This window comes from Macrobrachium rosenbergii, chromosome 54, assembly GCF_040412425.1.
Source record: "Macrobrachium rosenbergii isolate ZJJX-2024 chromosome 54, ASM4041242v1, whole genome shotgun sequence".
Classification (NCBI taxonomy): Eukaryota; Metazoa; Arthropoda; class Malacostraca; order Decapoda; family Palaemonidae; genus Macrobrachium; species Macrobrachium rosenbergii.
In genome coordinates this window covers 9345935-9372442 of record NC_089794.1, presented here as the reverse complement: position 1 = coordinate 9372442, position 26508 = coordinate 9345935, and the positions used below count along the sequence as shown (strand labels likewise).

General features: G+C 37.7%; 1 protein-coding gene across 1 annotated transcript in view; it reads left to right on the top strand.

The window, feature by feature from the left end:
* Positions 1-3163, top strand: part of LOC136834567 (uncharacterized) — a 31939-nt gene extending 28776 nt beyond the window's left edge. Inside the window, exon 3 of the mRNA XM_067097147.1 lies at positions 3101-3163. Within this exon, the coding sequence (XP_066953248.1) occupies positions 3101-3163 (63 nt within the window). The remainder of the gene's footprint in view (positions 1-3100) is intronic.
* Positions 3164-26508: the final 23345 nt, after the last annotated feature.

The following is a 26508-nucleotide window of genomic DNA, read 5'->3' as shown; positions in this document are numbered from 1 at the left end:
AAAATTGTGAGATATTATGCAAACCAAGTGAGCACCTCACAGTAGATGAATTATGATTTCGAGGCAGGTGTCCATTCAGAATGCATATACTGAACAAACCTGCCAAGTACAGGATCAATCTGGTTCTCATATGTGATAATGAATCAAAATATGTGCTGGGTGCAGTTCCTTATCTGGGGAAGGAAAACGCAAGGTCCTAAGGTGGCTTAAGCTTCGGCCACTATTACATCAAGACCTCACTGGGCCCTACCACCATGCACACACAAACTGGTTCACTTTGGTGGCCCTCATGTCTGACATTCAAGAGAACTGTGGCATGACCTTTGTTGGGACCATGATGACTAACAAGGAGGAGGTGCCAGCTGAGATGAAAGACACAGCCACTCAAGGGTTGAGATCAAGTGCATTTCTGTTTATGAATAACTTGACTGGTGTCTTATGTACCTGCCACTTCCAAGAAACAGAAAATAGTGTTGGTGCTCTCATCTATTCACAGAGGCCCAACCCTCGGAGCAGCAAGCAAGCCAGAAATGATAGAATTTTATATTTCAGCCAAAGGTGGTGTTGATAACTATGATCAGATGAGTGTCATATATTTACGTTCCAGAATGACTACACGAAGGCATATATGTGTCTTTTTTGGTACAGTTAATGGTGGTGGGATTAATGCCAGGATGATACATGAAGATAATAATATGAAAAGAATAGGTGGAAAAGCCCTGTTCAGGAGGCATTATATGCATCAGGTAGCACGGAAATTCATCAAGCCAAAAACACATTAGAAGCTAAGGATCCTCACCCTATCAATATCCCTGAGGCAACTCGTCGGCAATGCCTGTCAGCTCCCTCCCCCCGCCAGTAAAACTACTAGAGGGAGAAAGCCAGTAATTGCAGGGAGTCAGTATCCTCCACTGCACTGCAAAATGTTTGTGAAAGTGAAGGACAGGAAGCTACACTTCAGGTGCCACAAGTCTGAGCAACCTGTCTGCCAAAACCACTACTATGCTGCGTGTCGATTGTGAGAAACTGCTGGTAAGTAGAATAATGTTGTCTGTAAAAAAATTTGCACACTTGTTTACTTATCATCTTTATAAAAAAAATATTACTGCATATTATAAAATATAAAAAATCATAGAAATGAAAATATCAAAATATAAAAAACCAAGTTGTTGCATGAGTCAATTTTTACTGGAAAAATGGCACCCCATTTATTCTCTCTTTTATCCCATGGAGTGGTTGAGACAGAGATTGGTACCAGTCATAGCAGATGGGCCAGGGACCTGTGAATCTGTGAAGTGAAGGATAAGTTTCAGATTTTTTATTTTATACGAGAATGAGAATTTAAACTTATTATATTTCGAATCTTTGTTTTTCTTTATTTACCCCTAAAGAATAAAGTTTTCCTTAAATTCATTTATTTTAGGATTCAAGCTAAAAAAGTTAATTTATTTTTTTATGAAATAACATTCAACAGAGGTTGATTAAAAATGTGGTTTCAATTTTCCAAAAATGGGTTTGTCAGACCCAGCGAATGTTGCGAAGAGGTATGGTTAAGGACGAATGGCCCCCAGGATTCAGCAACAGGCCATTGGGTCCATTTTATTAGTAATGATGATGATTACGTCCTTTAATATGATTAGGACATTTCTTAGGTCTGTGTATCTCGTGCTTCAGTGAAGATACAAGTTCAACCCAAAGTTATGTACATATTCTCTGTGTAAGTTTTTCAAGAAGTTTGGTAGCTCTGAACTTTTCTTAATCAAGGAAGCTTTGACACTTTTTACGAAGTTAAAGGTAAATACAGTTTCTTGATGACTCTTGTCTTAATTAGAACAAAGCTAATTAATTCAACACGCACCTTATATTTGGATCCGTATAAAAAGGACTTATTTTATTATTATTATTATTATTATTATTATTATTATTATTATTATTATTATTAGTAGTAGTATTATTATTATTATTATTAGTAGTAGTAGTAGTAGTAGTAGTAGTAGTAGTAGTAGTAGTAGTAGTAGTAGTAATGATGACGATATTTTTATTATCATCATCAATATTATCATTCTAAATACGAGACCACCGAGTTACTTTTGTAGATCCCTGGGATCACAGTAAGCATTTATTCTCAAAATTGTAACAGATAAAAAAAAATAGAGCAAAGAAAAGTTATAAAAGTTGGAAAACCAAGTATAATGAGACCCAAATTAATGGATGGAATTTTAGAAGCTAGAAGTGGTGCAGCTGGGAGGAGGGAGTAAGCTGCGAAAGGTCTTTGATACTGCCTACAAAATTCCACGCGAGGCTCACTGAAGGCGGGAGAAACTTATCATTTGGCATATTTATATATTTACTAGTTTAGTCATTCAATGTTCTCTACGTTCCGCTTCAGTTACTGTCGTTGTCGTTATTTCTTTGATGGAATCAAAACCATAGTTCTTTGCTGTCAGGTAATTTCACCTCTTTCCTCTTTTGTTCTTATTTCCTTTTTCGAATATGGACGTCTGTTCTGCGTAATAATAATAATAATAATAATAATAATAATAATAATAATAATAATAATAATAATAATAATAATAATAATAATAATAAAAAGGTTGGCTGTATTATGCGAATTGATCTTATACAGGATCTTTTCCATTTTCCTTATAATTCGCTTTTCAGGCTCAGCGACGTTGGTCGCAACTGGCCAATATTCATATTGGAAAAAGGATTAGTGTGTGGAATGCGGGAAGTCTTTTATTGAAATATTCAATCGGAAATCCGTGGAATCCTTCGTGGTCTGGATTCAGGTTCTTCTACTTCAGGTTGTGGTACCGTCGAAATGTTTCGACCATCTCGTTGGTCATCCTCTGGACGTGGTTAAGAAACATCTGGAGAAACAAGGCGCTTGGGTCGGTATTTATAGAGGGGGGGTGGGGACGTTTCTTGATCGGGGCTGAATTATGATTAGCTGGCCGGGGCAGGTCATCTCAGGCGGAGTCTTAACTCCCATGTTGATGTTCAGGGCTCTTCTTGCGTGTGAGCGGTATTGTAGTGCTGGGGATGAATGGGACAATTTCGGTCCTCAAATGCAGAATTTTGATTTGCTCATTCCCTATAGGGGTCACTTGGTGCAGGTCTCCTGGCGGCTGTGGGGAGGGGAACGGTTCCTGCAGAATATTGAAGGTTGATTTCTCGTTCCCAATGTGCAATGCTTCCAAGAGGCGTAGGCGGTGGTGGTCCACAGTTAGGTCAATTATTTCTATATTCGTGAATATATCTTTTCTTGCAATTCCCTGGTTATGGGCAGTCCTGGCATGGTTAAAGATGGCTCCCTCTTAGGCGTGGCAGGAAATCCTCTTGGAAGAAACACATGGTGGTCATAGCGATGTAAGAACTGAGACGCCCTCAGAAGGGCATGAGTACCGGTATACCACGTTGGTTTGTCTTCAAGGGGTCCTGCTGAGCTGGGGGCTGGATTGTTACGCATCACCAGGCTGCTCGTCCTTATGCTCTTGTAATAAATGACCAGATGAATATTCTTATTGGGATAACAGGGCAGACATTATCCTCAATGATGTTCTTGAGGGCATGTTCATCTTCTTTATATTTATGATGAAATTGTCCTTTATAGAGGGGCTCTATGCATTCAGGGACATCGGAGCAAGGTTCCTGCCGATACCACTTATCGATGTTTGCCTTGATAGACTCTTCTATATCCCAGTTTGGGAGTCCATTGTCAACGAGGGTCTGGGCTACACGTTCCATTTCTCCATGTGTGTCATTCCAGGAGGAGCAGTGTGAGAGGGCCCTCCTGATGTAGGCGCTGATGGTGGGGTGCTTATACATCCCAGGGTATTCGCTCACCCCGTTCATACACATGCCCAGGTTCGTTCACTTCAGGTGGACTTTTGCAGAGAAAGAGGCCTCTCTCTGCTCCACAAGGACGTCAAAGAAGGGGAGGCAGTGGTTTTGGCTATGTTCGATGGTGAAACTGAGGCAGCTATGGTTGTGGAAACCATGCCTCAGTTTCTTGATCTCCTCTTGCAAATTGTCACTGATGAAAGTAACCTTGATGTAGAGCATGTACATCCTTAGCTGGTCTATGCTTTCGAATACCCTTTGCTCCACAGTACCCATATAGAAATTGGCAAAGAGGACTCCAAGGGGAGAACCCATCACCACCCTGTCAATCTGGGTTACAGTAAATATGGCCACGATAGTTGGAGAAGGGGGCTTTTTTGGTGCATATTTCCAGGAGGGAGTGGAGGGCATGCTTAGTGATGTTCAGGGATGGGATGGTGGGGTCCCTATACACATAGTCCAAGATCATCTGGATGGTCTCATCGACGGGGACGTTGGTGAAGAGGGATTCCACATCCATCAAAGCAATACATTCTCCGGGGGCGCCACTCTTAGGGCCACCACCCCATCTCTGAACATCCCTGAGAATGCACACCGTAGACCTCCTGGAAATATGCACCAAAAGGCCCTTTCTTCAACCAGCATGACCATATATACACCCAGATCGACGGGGTAGCAATGGGTTCTCCGGCTGGGAGTCCTCTTCTTTATATTTCTATATGGGCACTGTGGAGCAAAAGTGTAAATGTAGACAAAGACCAGCCAAGAATGTACATGCACTACATCAACGATACCTTAGTCAATGCCAATTGCAAGGGGAGTCGAGATCAACTGGGCTGCGCTTTCCACAACCATACCTGCTCAGTATTCACCATCGAACATAGTGAAAACCGCTGCCTCCCCTTCCTTGATGTCCTTGTTACCCGGCGAATATTCTGATTGGTCGCTGGGTGACCTGCCGAATCCTGTATTTCCCGGTCGAGAATGTCACTTCTTTTGGTGTCTGGCGCAGGTCTATGTGCAATAGGCTACCTGATGCTGGTAGGCAGGAGAAACACCTCTTCAATAAGGGCTTCTCCTGCTGTATCAAGAGTGCTTTTAGCAGTGGTAGGCATCTTGGGTCAGGGGCCTTTCTAATTATTTCTGCATTAGATTGCATTCCTTGTAATGCTGGTTTGGTGAGCATCTATCATGTGTATTTTTATGGCGCCTTTTTGAGCATGGCAAGAGATTCTCTTTACCAGTTTCATGGTGGTAATACCAATATAGGAACCAGGGCATCCAAGGACTGGGCATTTGAAATGGAATACCACATTAGTCTGTTTAAGAGGATCTCTCATTGGTGGGGCTGAGTTATTTTCAATAATCAGGTTTCTTGTGCGGCTGTTTCGATAATAAATGACGAGGTCCAGCCAGGTGCTGAAATCGATGGTGAAGACATTCTCTGTGATGATTTTCTTAATGGCACGTTTGTGTTCTAGGTATTAAGCTTTGTGGATCAGGCTGTGGCTGCTCACGGGTGTTATACCACCAATTCAGTGCTGTATGTATTTCTCTATTAACTTGCTTGAATATCCACTATTCATAAGCACTTGGGAGACATGGTCTAGCTCTTGGTGTGTGTCCTGCCAAGAAGAACATTGTGTTAAAGCCCTGCTTACGAAGGCTTTGATGGTGGTGTTCGTACATCTTGAAGGACACTTACTATCCCCATTAAGGATGAGGCCTCAGCAACAACAATCTGTATATATAAAAATGGATGTATGTATATGTATGTACATATGTGTGTGTAAGTATGTTCCTGTATAACTCCAAAATGCATTGACCAAATTTCAACAAAACTTGGTAAACATATGACTTACTATCTCGAAACAAATACTGTTGGGGTAAGACATCACTAGTACTAAAGGGCACCAAAGCAGGGGCGAAAGCTTCCCCAAAATGGGGCTGGTTCTGACCATGAAACAGAGCTGGTTATTCCCGTAGACTTAGGAACTTTGCAAATTTATCATAACTAATTTCGGTATACATATGACTTACTATCTGGAAAAGAATACTGTGGGGGGTAAGACAACAATGGTACCAAAGGGGGTGGGGGTTGGAAAGAAAGAGAGAGAGAGAGAGAGAGAGAGAGAGAGAGAGAGAGAGAACGTTTATTGGTTATCATTCAGAGTTATCCTGGGCAGCGCAGGGTTGGTCAGCTAGTAGATAATAAAAACGAAGTCCCTTACATTCGGATAATAATTAGTGATATGTACATTTATGTTTAAATAAAGAGGATGTTATTTTCTTCACAATAGCTTATGCTATTCGTTGTCTATTCATGACGGTGGCTACATCTATATTATACTAAGATGATTATGATTCTCAGCACTTATGTTCTCAGCACTTATAAGATAAAGAACTCCACCAAACGTAAAATTAAGTGACTAATATAGTTTTTATGATGAAAGCTTTAATATCTAGATTATGGCATTCACCAGATATATTCTATTTGTCTGTCTGTCTGTCTGTCTGTCTGCAAGAAAATTCGATAAACACAATGTAATGAGACTTTGAAAAATTTATTTATCGAAAGATTAACTTTTTGAAAGGATTCTTGATGAAGACACAGCTATTTTACAGAATACGGATATTGTCACCTCTATCGATTAAATGTTGATTATCTGGAGGAGTCAATCACCAAATGCTTCTACCAAACAAAACCTGTTCATTTTTTCCCTGAAATATTTGGTTAAAAAAACTGTCACTACAAGTTGCCTTGGTAGAGGTTTCGAATCTCTGATTCTTACTTGCGTTGTACAGCCATGCTCAAATGTGATTCAACATGATTTTTTTTGTATTGTGCAAAACCTAAGATGCATCGTGAAATGGTGTGCAATTGCCAAGTAGTATTACACTTTTTTATTCCAGGGTCATACATGTCGATAAGTTTGTCAATTCACAGGTAACAATTTCCTATGGATATATGGACATGAATCTCTTATGCACTGGTATTATCCGTAATTTACGTGCAATGAATTGAATATATACTTTTTTTTGCACTAAACTCAAAGCAAGATGTGACAAATCTGGCAGTGCCAGTATACGCAACTTGCTACTAGAAGCAGTCATCGTAACTATCTCTACAGCACATAACGTTAGTTCTATTAGGCTCATTAGTTATAAAAATATTTTCAGATTTAAAATTTATACATTACAAATAGTTTCCTTTGACTTTTTAAGTTTTAGGCTAAGTTCAAACTGTCTGTATGCTGTGGTAATGATCTATAGACCTAACAACAACAAAACTAAGACTTCTGAGATGCAATTTAGTTTACTAAAGGATTTATTTTTAGAGATTATCTGTTCTTGGAAGAATAGCATTTTATGATTAAGTTATATCGAAAAGATAGTATTAACTTAATTTATAGTATTAACGCCAAGGCGTATGCAGCAGTTTGTTTAAACTGACTAAAGGTATTACTTTCTTAATAGTCCTTCTGCTTGAGGTTGGTGTATAACTGATTCATAAGGTAACCTGAAGTGCTTTTGTTAGTATAGGGATGTGAATGTTAAGGGTAATATATTTTCAGTAAGTAAAGAGAACTAACACACTTAGGCCTACAAAAAAAAAAAAAAAAAATCTTGGTTGTATCATACCCAGGCCATGCCCACCGTTGACAATGATGGGTGCGTTTTAACTACAATAATGCTTCCCATTTTCATGCACTTATTTTTTCAGGGTTCAAGCGTCAAAATAATCAAATTGAACTGTTTAAAATCTCATGTTGGCAATCAAAGCACCATCATATTGCTATGAAAACTTGTTTATTTTCCTTTTTGCTTTAACACTTGAACCCAGGTTTGATGAAGACGATATTTTTGTTGTTGAACGCATCGGCGCTGAGTGAACAAAGTTTTGAAAATGTTTCATCACTGGTTTTCCAAAATGTGGCTGCACATATTTTCTTAAAAAAAAAAAAAAAAAAAAAAAAAATATATATATATATATATATATATATATATATATATATATATATATATATATATATATATATATATATATATATATGTATATATGTATACAGCTTTTATTCTTATGAAACATACTTAGGCCTTATTTTATTTCATAAAATAAAATTGTTTTCTGATTCAAATAAGAGATTAATTCTAGTTGCCAGTTAGTGAATTTTGAAAGAAATCCTATGCAGTCACGTAGCTCTCCCTTCACATATGGCCTTTCTGTTCATTAAAAGATTCCTAAATTAGTCAGTAGCCTCATAGGCTTGTTCCATAAGGTGGGGGACCCTTTATGGACAATAAGAACATTAATAATTATTATTATTCTGTTTCAGTATAATTCTAAGCAACGAAAATAGATAAATAATAATAATAATAATAATAATAATAATAATAATAATAATAATAATAATAATAATAATAATAATAATAATAATCCAGCACATCCCTAAGACTTAGTAAATGATACTAATACTAAACATTGTCATTTTATTATTTTCATCTCACATGCATGTATCAAACAAATGAGAGAAATATCTCATTAACGGATGATATGTCATATAGTTAATCAGCTTTTCGTTTCCAGTGAATGCTGTTCTCTATCGATTAAATTGTAGAGTAATTCGAAGCTAGTGAAATGTAGATTAAATATGAATTGCCTAATCCATAAAAATGCACAATTCGGATGTTTCAGGAATGATAGTTGTCATAGAATAGTGTTTGGTATCGTATGGTATTGACAGTGGCTAACGGGTTTATGCCTGGTGTGGTTAAATCATGAAATAAATATTAAACAAGTAAAAAAATGCGCCGAGGTTTCTTCGGCTCAATCGAGTTTTCTGTGTGAGCCGCGACCCTTGAAGTTTTCAGCCGCGGCCCGTGGTAGCCTGTCCAATTGCATTGCCAGACGCACGATTAAGGCACGCTTTACCCTTAAATAAGATAAAAACCACTGAGGCTAGAGGACTGCAATTTGGTATGTTTGATGATTGGAGGCTGGATGATCAACATACTAATTTGCAGCCCTCTAGCATCAGTAGTTTTTAAGATCTAAGGGCGGACAGAAAAAGTGTGGACGGACAGACAAAGACATCTCAATAGTTTTCTTTTACAGAAAACTAAAACTTGAAGTTTAATGGCAGCATTTGCGCAACACATATCCCCGAAGAAAACAAAAACTTATGGCTGATCCTGCTTGCGGAAGTGGTCTGTCAGGAATTGCCCTAGAACAGCTCTTCTTTTGCAGAAAAGTACTAAAATAAATTTTGTTGAATTGAAAGTACTGTATTTGTCTTTCTATCTACGTGACACGACTGGTGGTGGAAGGCTTGCCTTGCCTTCTGTCTTCTTGTCTTCTCTGCCTACAACAAACATGTGCTACTAAGAATACGTTCGCCTCAAGCTCTCGAAAATTCTGACAGTCACACACACTCACACATACAGAATAGACATTATGTAATCTTGGTCAACTCGCCAGCCTGGATATATCTCCGATAAATATATTATGTAATAAAACCTCTAAGATAATCCTAATTAACCTGCTTTTATGTGAATAAAATATTTGGGGATTTCTTCTAACATCTTACTAAACAATTAAACTCTTGAAAATTAACGTTTATGTGAAATTAACAACTAAAGTTCAAAACCATTACATTCACTATTCTCGAAACTCCACCAAAGAAACGACACTAAAGGGAATCACACACACACACACACACACACACACACAATAATCCTTCTCAAAAATTGTACTTTGACAACGCATACGCACTAAAGAAAAATTATCTAATTTTTTCTTATTATTTAGTCTTGCATGGTGGATGAAAGCAAGTGGTTTGTCTCTGTCTGTAATACTAACTTCACACCATACAATTGCAGACTGAATCTATTAGCTGAAAATATAATTGCTAGGCATTCCTTTTTAATTCTGCAACAGTTGCATGTATTTTTCTTGGATTTCCTAATAACGTAAACAATTGGAAATATGTCATCTGCAAGTCCTTCATTCTACGCATTTGTCCTCACGATGGAGTCTTAAGTTTAATCTCGTTATATTGTGAGCATGCTTCATCTCAAATGATTGTTTGATCTCATGCGTGTTTTGGTCTTTGGTGGTGATGATGCTTTATGCTTTGTGCTATCCTATCAAAACATCAAAGAATTACTCTTCATTATATCTAATGTGACACTTGGAAGGTCGGATAGTCAGTGCTGATTCCTTTGCTCTCTGGAATAGGTCCTAGAGTCACTCGATATGTTCTTCCCATGATGCTGTGTGAATTAACACATCACCCACAAAATGGTCAGTGCTCTTGGTTCCAGCTAGAATCTTCCTCATTACCATATAAAAAATGGCCGTTGAAGTTTGTTGTCCAATATGGTTAGGGTGTTTAATCAATGGAAATCAACAGAGAGAATGTTGCACCATCCTTTTTCCTTACCATCACTGCTGGTGAACAGTATACAGAAGCTGACCTATCGATGATTTCCATTTATAGCATCTCAACTTCTTGGATTAGTTCCCAGGCAACATATGGTAAAGGATATACGCTTGCTATGATTTGGTGCTCTGTAATCACTTCTGTGAGCGGTTCTCCTAATGAAGTCTTCCCTGGATTGCTGGTTAATATGCCTTGATATTCTTCCATCAACTGCAATACCTGCTGATTTCTTGGGCCACAGTACACAGTTGACTTGTGCTCACCAGACAGTTAAACTCCATCATTTTAGAAGTAAACTGGGTACCCCAGTCACTGAGCATTTCCTTGGGAATCCTACCTGCTGAAAACCTCAAGTAGTTGCCTCTGCTACATGCTTGGTTTTTATTTTAGGAAGTGCCACTCTGTTTGGGCATCTTCCCTGTTGATATTTTGCTGTTACAAGCCCTTGAAGTAGTCTTCAGGCAAGTGTTGCAGGACCTGCTAATTGAGTGACTTCTGCAACACTCCTTACCAACAGAAACTGTTGGTTATGTGGTCGACAGTTATATGAACCCCAAGATAAAAGGCCAGCTGTGGATTTATGGGCAAACTTCATTACCTGGGCACAATATATCTCTGGCAATAGGATTCACTGCACTAATTCAGTCATTTTCCCTGGAAAACATGATGTAATAATCCATAATCTTCAACTCAAAAGTTCCTCCATCCTTGGTCGTGTGATCTGCGTCAGGCTTGGCTCTCATCTACTCTTTGGCTAGGTTGCTACCCTTCTGTTGGACTTCTCTTGGTTACTTTGCTGCTAAATGCAGATGCTACCAGTTACTGCCAGAGGCTTGATGCTACATTCTCTCACTGGACTTGGGCTCTGGCCACAACCACTGCTGTCTTGCTATTAGACTCTCCCAGATCTGCATCACTTTCCCCTGGCTTGTTCCTTTGGTCATCTCCCCCTACAGCTTTCTTGACCACCTCTGCCTTATCTCCAATCGTTTCTTCATGGTCCTGCATGCCTAGAATGTTTCTAAGAATAAGGTCATAACGAGTTTATCTTAGCAAATAGCACTGGACAGTGTTTACATACATCTTTGCAACTGAATAGCTAAGGATACTCCTGTCAATAAGTGCACAGACCAATTTCTTATTGGTCATATAGTTTTCAGTGAACAATCTTCTAAGTATAACTATACTTATACAACCTGTATGTCATAGCACTGTTACTAACTGGTGAATTACAGTGCCCCTTACACTACATGCTACTTACACGATAGGTAACTCAGCTCGATCTCCAGTTTATCATACCATCCTCAATGTAACTGGCTTCAGCTTACCATCCTTGATGCAGACTTCCATCTGAGCTATGTCAGCATCTTCACAAATCATGATAGTGGTCTCCCTTGGTTCTACCACTCGTGTAGCACTGCAAACTACCTGCTTAAACTTCAGATGGTCTTTACCATCAATAAGAACACAATTTTTTGTCTTAGTGCCCTGGCTCGTGACACATAAAACTCCAACCTTCACTTTTTTCTGTTTGCTACTGCCTACCAGTCTTGTAATCCCTGGGTTTCTGGGTTTCTGGATAGTACCATAAGATTTCTTCATTGGTTTCTGGCATTGCACCAGGCTTATTCTATGTACCACTTGGCAAGCTTTAGTATCTCACCAATATCCTTTAGTACTCTTTCCCAAGGAATAGTGCCACTTCAGACAAACAGGTGCTGACAAACTGTTTCTTGATAGGCAAGTCTGCAGAATCACCAAACTTTTCTGCAGTAAGCCATTCAGTCCACATGTTGAAATATTTCTGTTGCCTATCTAGTGTGATATGAAGTCTCGCCTTGTTCTGGTTTAGTCTCACAGAATTTCTTCCTAAATCCCTCTTCAGTCATCTCATATCTCTTCCAATGTGCTCTCTTTAGGCTATCATAGTTCTAGGCTTCACCAGCAGGCATACTAGAAAATTTTGCAGACCCTTACCTGTTAGTAACAGACTAAGACAAATAGCCCACTTATCCTTATCCTCATCAAAACTTAAATCCTTCAATTAGTGTGTCCATGTTGTCATCCTTCCCATCTCATCGAATTTGTTTAACTTTGACTTTCTAGTAACTGCAGGGGTGAAGTTCTGCTTGCCTGTCTCCATGAAATTCCACAACCAATCCCAGGAATTCCACAACCAATTTCTGCCTTAAATCTTAGGACCTGAAGTTCATGTTCACACTGCCCTTCAGCTTCTGATCTCTGTCTTCCAGGCTCTTCCCTCTGCATTTCAGCCTCAGTTCTTGTTTCTTCTATTTCCTTCTGTCACTTTACATGGGCTAGATCTTGTTGTTCCTTCACAAAATTCTGTAATTCCATGCTCCCTAAATCAATTTCCTTAGCCATTTACACAAACTTTACTACCTCAGTCACTGCAATGCTGAAGTATACTTAACAACAAACAGTAAACTTTAGGTTAACACAGTAAAATAACACCAAAGCACTGCCAAGTAAAACACCCTGTCACAATCACCAGTTATGTCACACCATGGTGTTCTGTATAGTACAATAGTGACAGTGGCCAATGGCTTCATTCCCGATGTGACTGAAACATGAAATGCATATAAAAATATATAATTCATTCTCAGCACTTTGGTAACATGTAACTCCGGAGACGACAATAACTTCTGGTCTGTCGTACTCGTGGAAGTGGTCTGTCTGGGGCGGGCGGGGGAGGGGTGGGGGGACATGAGGTTCGCCTTGCCTTCTGTCTTGTCTGCTTCTGTCTTGTACTCTCTGGCTACACCAACCACGGGCTACTACGTATAAGGGCGCCCCCAGCTCTCGAAAATTCTGACAAATATGCACACACACACACTCTCACAAAGTAGACTTCATGTAATCGTGGTCAGCTTGACAAGACTTGAGATATCTCGAATAAACGGATTATTTTAAACCAGGAAATCATAATTAACATTTTTTTCACATACTGAATATTATATGCAGGAATTTTCACAGCATCTTACTAAATAGCGACTCTCAAAAATAAAAGTATTTGCGAAATTAACAACTAAAGATCTTCTGAAGAACATTACAGTATATATATGGAAGATTTTCTTATTCTCGAAACTTCAACAAAGAAATGGTACTAGGGGAATTGTATTAAAAAAAATAACCCATCTCATATTTTTCAATTTCACAATAATGATGACGACAACCATTATTATTGTTTACTGAGCTCATACCTGATCAAATTAATTATTGCTATTGTTAATAATAATAATAATAATAATAATAATAATAATAATAATAATAATAATAATAATAATAATAATAATAATAATAATTTCATTACTATAAATTTTTACTTAACATCTGGACAATACCAAAGATTCTTGGGTAAAACCTTGAAGGTTGAAGGCTAAGTTGGGATTGCCCCTTCATTTCACTAGAAAACTAAGGTCAGATCCCAACTTGGTGTGGAAATTAACAGCCACTGCATACGTGTGCGCGATGGATTGCTAAAGTTAACGAGTATCCACTTCGAGCAAGCTATATGAATGCCTTGAATGTGCTAAGCTCCCTCAGAAAAGAATACCCACATTTGACAAGAGAAAAACCAAATGGAAGTTTGAAAAACAAGAGAAAAGGGTTGAAAGAAAGAACAGACGTAGAACATCACACGATAAAGATCATATCGCAATGCATTAGATCCTCTCTGAAGGGTGGCTCCAGAGAATGGTAACCTTCTAGTTTTCAGCAAGTATTTTGGAATGGGGCTACGAGCGCCACACCTTTCTATATTCATTTCTGTCCAGCAAAATGGACCAGCCACTAGGGATATAAATCACTGTTAACGCCAAATGAGGCACGATGGGCTTTTTAAAAACGGGTGACTACCAGGATCAAAACAGAAACTTTTGCTGGTGAGACGGTGCTGGTAAGCGGTAGGTCTTGTGAAATAAGTACGATTTCATAGGCAGCTGACGCTAATTTCCTGTGAAGAGCTTAGTAAAAATGTTGTAAGCTAACGAGCGAAAACACGATATTTTTTAATCGATTATCAAATTAGTAACCCGCCAGAGCCTGTTTATAACCTCCTACAGAATAACAACTTCAACTTTAAACTGAAACATTACTGATTAACCCCATAAAGAAAGAGAGAGAAAGAGTACTTTAATTGCACTGATATTTTTACGTGAGATATCAGAGAAAAGGAGGAGCTGCTCGAGTTTAACAAGATCAGAGACGATTAAAAAAGACTTGTAATTAACTCAATGTCACAGTCTCCACGGATAGGGTAATGCGTATCGAGTGAGAAACAGACAGTGGGGAAGGGTCTCATTACAAGGAATCATCCCTCCATAAAAAAGAGGAACAGCGGAGACGCTTATTTTTCTGAGCAGGGACCAACAGGCAAGGCAAACAATTGCCCTTTCGTATCTCAAACTCAATGAAAACAAGACTGAGAAGAAAACGAAAATATATTGAATCCAGATCACGAGGGGAGGCACTGAATTGCCCTTTGAAGGAAAAAGGTTATAGGGGTCAGGATAACCAGGAGTAATTCCAGTGTTTGAATAGAGGAAAATTGCTCTCATGAAAAATACAAGGGCAATTGAAGGGGAGAGGGAATTAAGACTTGAATCTCAGCAGAACAGTGTTCAAAATAGTACCTGCACTTTCTTGAGAGAGAGAGAGAGAGAGAGAGAGAGAGAGAGAGAGAGAGAGAGAGAGAGAGCAGTGACTGATATAGTGCCTACAGGAGAGAAAGAGAAAACGAGAGAAATAGAGGAGAAAAGTGGTTGATATGGTACCTCGGGAGAAGTAGAGAGAATTCTAGTGCGCTGGTAATTTAAAAAATAAAAATTAGCATATAGAAAAAATTAATAATCTTTTGAGCGACGAACATACAAATAAAGAACTAAATAAAATTCATATGCACAGTAATAACAGTAATTTCATCATAAAAGTTAAAGAGCTATTAAAAGGAAATGAAGATCTAATAGGAAAGTTTTATGTAACCTCTACATCTCTACATACAGGGTGTAACAGAGTTTATGCAAATATTTTGGGAAATGGAAGAAAAGTAAATCTGAGCAGAAAATGTTCAATAAACATATGCATTCAAAAGCTTCGTTTGTCCGTGAGGGGAACTTGAAAATACCCGTTATCATTAGCGCTGCTTTCATGCAATGGAGTTTGGTAGCAGGAGATAGGAGTAGCCTGAGGTGTGTGGGGAGAGGTTAGAGGAGGAGGATGGAGCGATTAGGCCGATGTGAATAAAATACCTCCCAAACCAAATGTATTATTTAGATTTTGAACAGAAAAATGCATGCATCATTGAATCCCTCTCCTTCCCTATCAGTGGTGTTCATCTGACACTGATAAAAAAAAAGAATAAGAAAAGTAAGCCTAAATGAATCTCTCCTCCATCAAAGGTAGGCCTATTCATTAGACATCTATCAAATATTTCAAATGCATTTTTAAAATCTCTCCCTCTCCATCAAAAGTATTCATTAGACACCAGTCATAGGCGTAGGCCTAATCATGACTCCTGATTCAAGAATTCCGTGACGAGGCGATAGACAGAGCGCGCTAGAATTCAACTATCACAAATAAACATTTACACTACTTACTTGATACATAAAGCCATATGGTACCACTGTAAACTAATCGTTAATATAAGATTACTTGCAAGAAAAAAGAATAACAGTCCACTTGCCCTATTCACTTCACCCCTGCCCCACTCCCCGACACCTCAGTTTACTCCGACCTCCCGCTACCAACCACCATCGCTAATGATAACGGTTATTTTAAAAATTTCCCCTCACGGACAAACGAAGCCTTTAAATGCATATGTTTATAGAACATTTTCTGCTCAAAATTACTTTTTTTGTTCATTTCCAAAAATATTTGCATAAACTCGTGTTACGCCCCGTATATGTATGAAACAATAAAAATTTGCAAAATAAATTTTCCCGCTGGAAAATTATTAATTCGGTTGGTTCCGCCTCGTGCAATTTAAAAATGTATCTAATGAATATCTTTAATCAGCTGGTTGGTACCATCTCTGATGTTAATAAAAGAAATAATGTTGATTTGATAAAAAAAAAAATACATAATTTATTTATTAACAGTGAATCCTAACTTGAGAACAGACAGCCCGGTTTACTTATTTTTCTTTACTTTAAAGAACACCCCTAATAAAATTGATTACAATATGCACAAAAGAATATAAACTTGAATTAAATCGGAAATCTTCTCAAAAATTTGATATGGTAATGGGTAACCCTTTGTCTCCAGTACAGTACAGTAATCTGTACACGGAAATTTTCGAAAGCAAAATATTAAAGAAAATCACTCTACGCAGTAAAGTATTGTTCAGGTATGTTGGTGCCAAAATGTGCATTTGGCCAGGGAACGAAAATGTAAAGAACTTCTTTGACAAGTTCAATGAATCAGTACTATCATTCAAATTCACAATGGAAATGGAAAAGGATGGTGGCCTACCCTTTCTGGATTGCCTAATTCACAGAACTAGTAACGTGTTTAAATACTAAAGGTTCTACAGAAAACCAAATATATTTCTGCCTATGTTAATTTTTATTTTCGTCAGTTCAATAAAGTTAAGAATTCAGTGTTTACATCCAGGTTTTTAAGAGATATACGTATATGCAGATCGGAATATACTGATGATGAAATTGATATGATTAAGAATACAGGAAAGAAGCTGAAATAGGCAATGCTGTAAAAGCAAATATGAATCTTATAGCAGAAAAAACCTGCTTCTACTACCATATAATAATAATTTCAAATCTGTCCCCGTCCGCTTAAGTTAAAGTTAACTATATCTTAGTTTAACCAGACCACTGAGCTGATTAACAGCTCTCCGAGGGCTGACCCGAAGGATTAGATTCATTTCACGTGGCTAAGAACCAAATGGTTACCTAGCAACGGGACTTACAAGCTTATTGCGGAATCCGAACCACATTACGACGAGAAACGAAATTTAAAAATTAATGTAGCATTTAAGAATGAGAGACTGATATATATACTTGAAAAAAGCGCTCCCACTAGTACATGTGTATCAAATCCCATGCGAGTCTTGTGATAACTTTTATATTGGTCAAATTGGAAAAAACACTGGGAGGAAGAATAAAGAATATAACAGCATACAAAGTATACGATATGCACAGGTGAACAATTGAATCTTATTACATATTAGCCTAAACAATCATACAATCAACAGGGCAGGGACAAAAAAAAAAAAAAAGTTTATTCTAATAATGACAGGAAAGAAACATCACTGAGTCTGGTTTTATAAAGAAAGATTTTATAACTATATTAGTGTCTCTCGAATAGAAAAGAAGAAAATGAAAGGGAGTAATGGCCAAAATAGTGCCTGTAGAAGTCACAGAAAGAAAATAGTGACTGAAATTGTAATGTAAAAAAGAAAAAGTGAAGGGAAGAATGATGATCAGAATAGCACCCGTAACAGAGAGAGAGAGAGAGAGAGAGAGAGAGAGAGAGAGAGAGAGAGAGAGAGAGAACTGATGATAAACAACAACTACAGAGAGAGAGAGAGAGAGAGAGAGAGAGAGAGAGTATAGCAACTGAAATGTAGCGACAAATGAACTGAAACAATTCTCGTGTGAGAGAAGATAGTAACCAAAGTAATAATTGTAGAAAGGAAGGAATAGATAGGGATAGGGATACAGTGAATGTAAGAGGCAAAGAATGTGGTGAGTTACTTGTTGGAGAGAGAGAGAGAGAGAGAGAGAGAGAGAGAGAGAGAGAGAGAGAGAGAGAGAGAGAGAGAGAGAGAGAGAGAGAAGATTCACGCAAATGGCGCCTGCTGAAAAGAGAGATTGATGGAGGTTAAGCCTTCCACCTGTAGAGAAAGATGAGCTATATAATGCTCTCAAGAGAAAGATGAAAACGATTTTGGAAATAAAGAAATTGAAAGAAAATGATCAAGTACCAAACTAAAGTGCGGCATAAGGTTGAATAAAATGATAGATAAATAAAAAAGGAAACTGAAGGAATTCCAAGTAAAATTAAGGGATGTCAAAACCCCATGGCTGCCACCAGACGAACCATTTGGAATTTTATGATTCCAAGGTTATCCTGGGTCCGTTTTTACATACGGAAATGTTGAAGGGACGACCTCGGGTTTTCTTTCCCTCGGCAGTAAAAATGTTTAAGAGAATATTAGATTCACTGCCTCTCTCCCAAGAAGGAGAATAAGAAATCACAACAACGGTGATAAAATGAGAAATGGATAAGATGGAGAAATTACGTTCCTCTGGATTTTTTTGAAGTTTTTGCAATCTTCGTTTATTGGGGCTTCTATTCTTTATCATTAATCAAACGGAGATGCTTTCTCGGTAAATCATAGCTTTAATGCGATTTCGTTGCTAAAATTCAGGTTTATGAGGGTATCAATATGTTTCATGACAGTGTGAGGTTTAGTACTTCTGTTGGGACAATCGTTTGCCGATTGTTCCCTTGTCTTGGGTTGTTGCCTCCTTACAGTTTTTTTTATTTTTCTTTGAAGGAAAGTTGACGTCTGTCGCATTGTCTCTGACAATGGCAGTAAAAAGAAATTAGCAGCAACGAGTCAGTATCTCGGCAGCAGTTGCATGCAGGCAGTCGGTCTGGATGGGCATCAGTGAATTTGTTTACCTGTTGGCTTCGACAGGAAAGTGAAGGATCTCCTTGTATTTGCGTGACTTCATCCCTGAGGGCAGCTGAGTGGTATTTCGATGACTGACCGTGGTAACATTCAACTTGGGATTGGTTCCTGTTCGGCAGCATGTGACTGCCTCGACGACTCGGCCGTGGTCATCCAGTGTGATGGATTGGTTCCTGTTAAAGCCAGAGGCTGTCTTGAGGCACGACGAGTTCGTCTGTTTGACTTCGTCCTTGGGAGACAGTAAATGACTGTCTTGACAACTCTTTAGGGTTTGTCTGTTTCTGTGTTGAGCCTTGATTTGGGACGTTGAACATATTTTGAGAAAAAGTTCTCTTAATTATGTAATTGTTTTTGGCAGTTAAATTTTTGGACAGTTAAATTTTTGGACGAGTTTTGGATATTATTAATGAAGTCACTTTTGTTTACATGTTTTAATGGCTGTAATGTAATTATTGAAAATGCTGCTCATGTATTTATTATGCCGTTTATCTATCAGTATGCTGCTTGTAATATTGTTGCTTTTGTTTTGTTTTGCTGCCTGTGTTTATTTAGAGCTTAAATGTTTATTTAAAGTTTAATTAATTGGATTGTATTTTCCTGCTAAAGTGTTATTGTTTTACTCGTATTTGAATATGTATGTTGTATGTTGTACGTTGCACTGACTCGATTTTGTTTATTTTGAATTTGAATGTTTATTGAATTGTTCATTAAAGTGTAACTTCACTGAACCTGACTCATTTGTATATAATGTATATAACTTTGTTATAATAAATTAGTTTAAGGTAATTTTTTTTGTTTCGTTCAGCTCCTTCCTCCTTTGTTGCCTCAATTTCTGCCAGTCATTCCAGTCCTGTAACTTTGTCTGTATTTCAAAAAACCTGCTGAACCAAAAGTGGTTCATAACATTTGGCGACCGTGTTTCAAGGATCGGTTCTGTTTTATCTGATTCAGGGGTTTTGTCTGCAAAAAGGAGATTTGTAGAGTTGGAGAAAATGATGTATGATTAGTGTAAAAAAAAAAATTTTATTATTTTTTTTTTTCTGTTAGATAAGAATGAGGTGTGAGGTTTAGTACAAATTGTTGGGACAATCGTTTGCCGATTGTTCCCTTGAGTGGGTTGTTGCCTCCTCATACTTTTTTTATTTTTCTTTGAAGGAAAGTTGACGTCCTGTCGCGTTGTCTCCTGACAATGGCAGTCATGGTTCGTAGCAGCAACACCAGTCAGTATCTCCAGCAGCAGAGTCAGCAGGCAGTCGGTCTGGATGGGCATCAGCAATTCCATTACCTGTTGGCTTCCACAACGGTCCAGGATCTCCTTGTCTGCGTTGACTTCATCCCTGAGGGCAGCACCGGGTATTTCGATGACTGACGTGGTCATTCAATGTGGGAATGGTTCCTGTTCGGCCAGCATGTGACTGCCTGACGACTTTCCGTGGTCATCCAGTGTGGATTGGTTCCTGTTCGGCATCCTTTTCCACTGTCTGTGGTATTCTGGTCCAAGTCCACGAGTTCATCTGTTTGATTTTCGTCCTGTAGATAGTTGTGATTGTATTGACAACTTTCATGGGTTTGTCTGTTTCTGTGTTGAGCCCGATTTGGGACGTTGTATATGTTTGAGACAAAGTTCTCTTAATTATGTAATTGTTTTTGGCAGTTAAATTTTTGGACAGTTAAATTTTTGGACGAGTTTTGGATATTATTAATGAAGTCACTTTTGTTTAGTCATGTTTTAATATCCATTGTACCATAATTATTGTATTCCATCATGCTTCATGTATTTATGGTGCCGTTTATCCATCAGTATGATGCTTGTAATATTGTTGCTTTTGTTTTGTTTTGCTCCCTGGTTTATTTATGCTGCTTAAATGTTTATTTAAAGTTTAATTAATTGGATTGTATTTTCCTGCTAAAGTGTTATTGTTTTACTCCAATTTGAATATGTATTTTGTATGTTGTACGTTCACTGACTCGATTTTGTTTATTTTGAATTTGAATGTTTATTGAATTGTTCATTAAAGTGTAACTTCCCTGAACCTGACTCATTTGTATATAATGTATATAACTTTGTTATAATAAATTAGTTTAAGGTAATGTTTTTTGTTTCGTTCAGCTCCTTCCTCCTTTGTCTGCCTCACTTTATTGCCAGTCATTACCAGTCCCTGTGTAACTTTGTCTGTATTGCAGAACCTCTGAGATTTAAAAGTGGTTCATAACAACAGAGTTTATATATTATCTTTGATCAGAAATTTGAGAATATTTTCTATCTTCAAAAATCTGCTTTCTCGACCTCGTCTGACGTCTGATATTTGGCATCTGACCAGTGCCCTCAGCACTATTAATTGTAAATTTTTTTCGTCACTGTAGCATTTTCGTTAAATATGAAAAGGTAAAAGAAATTACCCAGGAACGAAGGCAGATGAAACGTTGATGTTGATGGGATCTTGTCCAGTGAATTTGTTGTAAGCAGTAGGATGTTACAAGGGAAAGTCATTTAAACTTTGCTATTTGGCCCGACCATAGATTTCATAATAAAAAGTGGTCTGAGATGGAATTTTAAATTGGAATAACAATAAAACTTGACATACTTGAACGATACAGACGAAAAGAACCACCTAACAGAATGCTACATATCTCCAGAGAGATGGGACTCAAAATAAATCTAATAAAACCAGAGTGAGTAAGGAGTATTCACAAAGGGATGAAAACATTAGAGGGAGAAAGGATAAATTACGTTTAATCAGTCCAATACTTAGTAACAGATACCTGGCCCAGGTCCTCTTGATTTGGAAAACAGAGAACAATTTTAAAAATCCTACTTAGTCAATGGGTAGGTTAAATAACAAAAGATAGCAAATAAACATACTGCATTGAAAAAAATAATAACCGGAAATAGCACTAACTGTAATACTATGAAGACATGAATCATGATATGACAATGAAAATGTCTAAATGATTTTTTTCCGCTTGAGAATGTAGCCCTAAGGAGAATGTTAGAGTCGAACGCAAGATAGTTAGGAATGATAAAAAATAACGGAAAGAAATGACAGTAACACATATATAGATGAGATGAGATAATGGTGAAAAAGAGATGGGTATGACTTGTACATGTCCTTCGTACAGCCCCTACTCTTATGGATACAAGAAAAATTGGAAAAACCGGACCTACTTAAATGAGAACCATGAGAAGGGAGGCTGGAGTTGAGTAGAAATTTGTGGAAAGAAAGCACAAGAAAGACATCAGATGTTAACATTTAACCAGAAACTCATCTGTCAACCTGCATTGAAGATGACATGAAACTGTCGAATCTGAGTGTTAAACATCTGCATCTTCGCCAAGACAAATTAGGAGAACTGTTTCTTCTAATATTCACAAATTTCACGCCAAAACTGACAGCTGCTGCAAGTATATGGAGATGAAGAGAATAATTCTCCCGTTCTTCAACAATTTTATCAGCTCAGTCTTTAAGGACTGATTCAGGGAGTTTGTCTGCAAAAAAAGCAAAATTTGTAGGGTTGGACCAAAATGATGTATGATTATAAAAAGATTCAAAACAAAGCTCAACCTCTCAATTATTCCATAAGCTTTAAAGCATCCAGTCGTGAATGCCTTCGATATCCAGTACAAATTGTCTATCTACAGGCTGTCTTTGCATCATTGCCTTCTTGAGGGTTTACCCCATGGTTATCCTTCCTCATCCTTCCTCCCTTCTCGGGGATTTGTGTATCCTGTCTTTCTTTACTATTTCCTGGTATTCTGTCCTCCTCCACAAATACAGTAGTTATGGTACTTCGTCGTACTCAATCACCATTCATGGAATTTTATTTTCCTCCACCACAGTCCATGGTATTCTGCCATCCTTCAGCAATGTCCATGAATTCTATTCTCCTCCACTAATGCTCCAGCATTCTATCCTCCTCCACCACAGTTAGCAGTATTCTATCCATATCCATCACCGAGCATTTAATTTACCACTTCCACCACGAATGCCAGCCTATCTCTCCCTCCCCTACTGTCTATGTACTAATTTTCCTCAGTCACCACTTGGGGTGTTCTTCCAAAACATCAACTTTTTAAAAACTGAATCCAACTCCACCATTCATCTGTGGTATTATTTTACTCCTCTACCATAATCTATGGTATTTGATCCACTTTCATCACTGTCGGTGGTGTTCTATCCACCTTCACCACCATTCATGGTATTCTAAGAACCTTAATATCCATGATAGTGTACCCAGCTCCATCACTATCCTTGGTAATCTATACTTATGCACCACCGTCTATCATATACCATGCACCTTCACTAAAGTCTGAGTCTGATATAATATCCACTCCCACCATCATCCATTGTATTCCATCATTCTTCACCGACACCAATGGTGCGCTATACTCCATCACTGGTGCCACAGAAGTCTATCCTCTTCCATGAACATCCCTGGTTTTCTGACTGCACGATTCTGCATTGCAGTCTGTCCTCCATGTGTGGTAGTCCATTAACACTGGTATTGTATTTCCTACCAACATCTTAGGTATTTTGTTTATCTCTATCACTTCCTGTGGCATCTTATCCTCCTCCAATATTCTCCCTACCTGCACTGTTATCTGCAATATTTTAACCTCCCCCAAAACTGTCTTTGGTGTTCTAACTTTTTCTTTGTTCAAATTCATTGGTAACTGCCCTCATCCAGCATCATCCGTGTCAAGGATGCCACCTCAACATCATCTGTAAAATTCCTTTTATCACCACCATCTGAAAAAAAAATGGTCTCCTCTGCCATCGGATTTTCCACTTCTCTACCACTGTCCCTGGCCCTGGTATTCCTACAGCCTCTACTACTGCCCACCTGCACAACCATCCATTGTACTCGTAGTTCATCCAGTACCAACCATGGTAGTCTATCATATTCCACCACTGACTGTGGTATTCTATCCATTATCAACACCATCCATGGTATTCAGTCTACTTTCACCACCATCTGTATTATATCCTCAGCCATCACCATACATGGTATTCTGTTTACTTCTACCAAAATCATGGACAGTCTGAAGCTCAACCCAAGCCGGCCAACATGGTTTTCCTCCTCCATCAACTTAGCCGATGTCAGAATTCTATCCCCTTCACCAACATCCACAGATTGAACCATCACTCATGACAACACTCAAAAGTCTAACGCACTTTAAACCCTTATCAGTGGTATTCTATCCATCTGCACATTGTTTGTGGTATTTTATCCATCTTTACACTCTCTGTGGTATTTTATCCATCTTTACACTCTCTGTGGTATTTTATCCATCTTTACACTCTCTGTGGTATTTTATCCTTCTTTACTCTCTCTGTGGTATTTTATCCATCTTTACACTCTCTGTGGTATTTTAAGTTTCCTCACTAATCAGTACAATTCTCTTGCCAAATGGTGTTATTTTTCCACTGTCCACGTTAACTGTTCATTTTTATTTTGTGCTTTTAATAAATGTATCAACAGCCTATTTTGTTTTCACTGTCCAAAGTGGTAGTCTGTTCTTATTTATCACCAATGTTGTTATTCTAACACTCAACTACATGTTCGTAGTGTTCTATTCACTTCGGTTAGCGTCTGCGTTTTTCAATCCTTCCCTGCCTCCATCTTGGTTTGGATTTTGCTAGCCTCTTACACCACCGTCATTTGTATTTTATTCTCCTCTGTTGACATTTGTGTCATTCTTTCCTCCTTCACCATCTTCGCTGGCATTGTACCTCTTATGTAAGTGTTATATGTCCAGATCATTGTAGTCTTGGTACTTAGTAAAATATATGGTCAATGGTTATTTTATTTGGAATATTAGTTTAAAGATGCAAGTTAAAAAAAACATGAATCCTGCAGACAAACAAACTATTATAGATTGTGGATTCGTGACTGTTACTGAGTCTTTATTTGGAAAAAATCAGTAACATTAGAGCAAATAAGCTTTTAAATTGATAATACTAAACAGATGTTAGAAACAAACATACCATTGTTTAAAAAGTAAGAACATTTTCCTTGTTGTAATAACCGGATAAAAGTCTAGCATAATCGAAGACTTCTTATGCAGTTGAATCAAGACAAAAATTTCGCTTTAGCAAAAAAAAAAAAAAAAAAAAAAATCGACACAAAGTGACTCGCCTACATCTTAGACGAACGCAAATCTCTGCTTTTTAATAACAAAAAATAACGCAAACAAATGACAATAACACATCAATGCAGAGATCCATAACCCTGACCAACTTGGGTCTTTATTATTTCTAGACGGAATAAAAACAAACGTGTACGGATCTGGGAAACCAAGTGCAAAGAGAATTCTAAAACTTAGTAGCAAAAGGAAGAGGTTACCAGTCGGGTGTTACTTGGGATACTCTCCTTAGTCTTAATGGAACAGTACCAGAAACAACATCTGTAAAGAATGGAAGATGACATAATTAACGGCAAACAGATTTCATTTTCTTTATGTTTATTAGCAACAAAATACGCGAATACTCTGACTGATTCATCACGAACATCCACCCCGTCCATTTATGTAAACAAATTAAGAAGAAGGTGAACACAATAAGCTGTTCGCACTGGAAGTGGACGACCTCCTCCTAATTTGTCTGGCGCAAAACACTTCTCCTTATCCTCTTCTTTCGCCCAGCAGTAAATTCCGGTCCATTATTGGAGTAATGGAATGGGTAAGATGGGAAGGGACCCGAAAGGAACTTTATAGCGAAGTTAATGGATTGGGATAAAGAGTTCTTTTTTCAATTGATGCAGGAAATTTCACCCTGGCTCTTTAAGTTCAGATTGAAACAAAGACAGTTAGGTGAATCAACCATTTACGAAGGATTCTCTAGAAATATTTTATTAACACGATCCGCACAACACACACACACACACACACATTCACACACACACACAAATTTTTATACATTTGTTATCATTTGATTTCAAGATTAATTATATATATATGTATGAGACTGTATATATTCTAGTTGTGCAATATATATATATAATGAAATCACGTTATTGCAAAAATATATAACAATAATGCTATATATATATATTATATAAATATATATATGTAAATATTCATACATATACATATGTATGTATGTATCCTGAAGGCAGAGGAAGTTCCTAAATTACCTTTCTAAGAAGGTCATATTTATTCACGATGCAATTTTATAAAGAAGCCGAACCTAATATCCCATCATCTTTCAAGCCGTGAAAATCAAATTATATAATACCTAATTAATATCAATAAAATTTTCAGCACAAATATTAAAATAAACAATATAAGTTACATTAAAACAAACACAATTAAAAACATGAATGAGGACCAATTGTTCGAAACATAGGTTACTTAAAGTCCGAATTGACAGTCATAGAGCTGTCAACTACAGAACTGATACTAAACTTTCAAATCCCAAATTTTCCAACATAAGGGATCATGTCGATAAATGCAAATATTCTATTCAATACAAAGACTTTAAGGTTTTGGGCAGAGCCTCTAATAATAAACTTTTAACAATTAATGAATCATTGTTTATTAAAAAA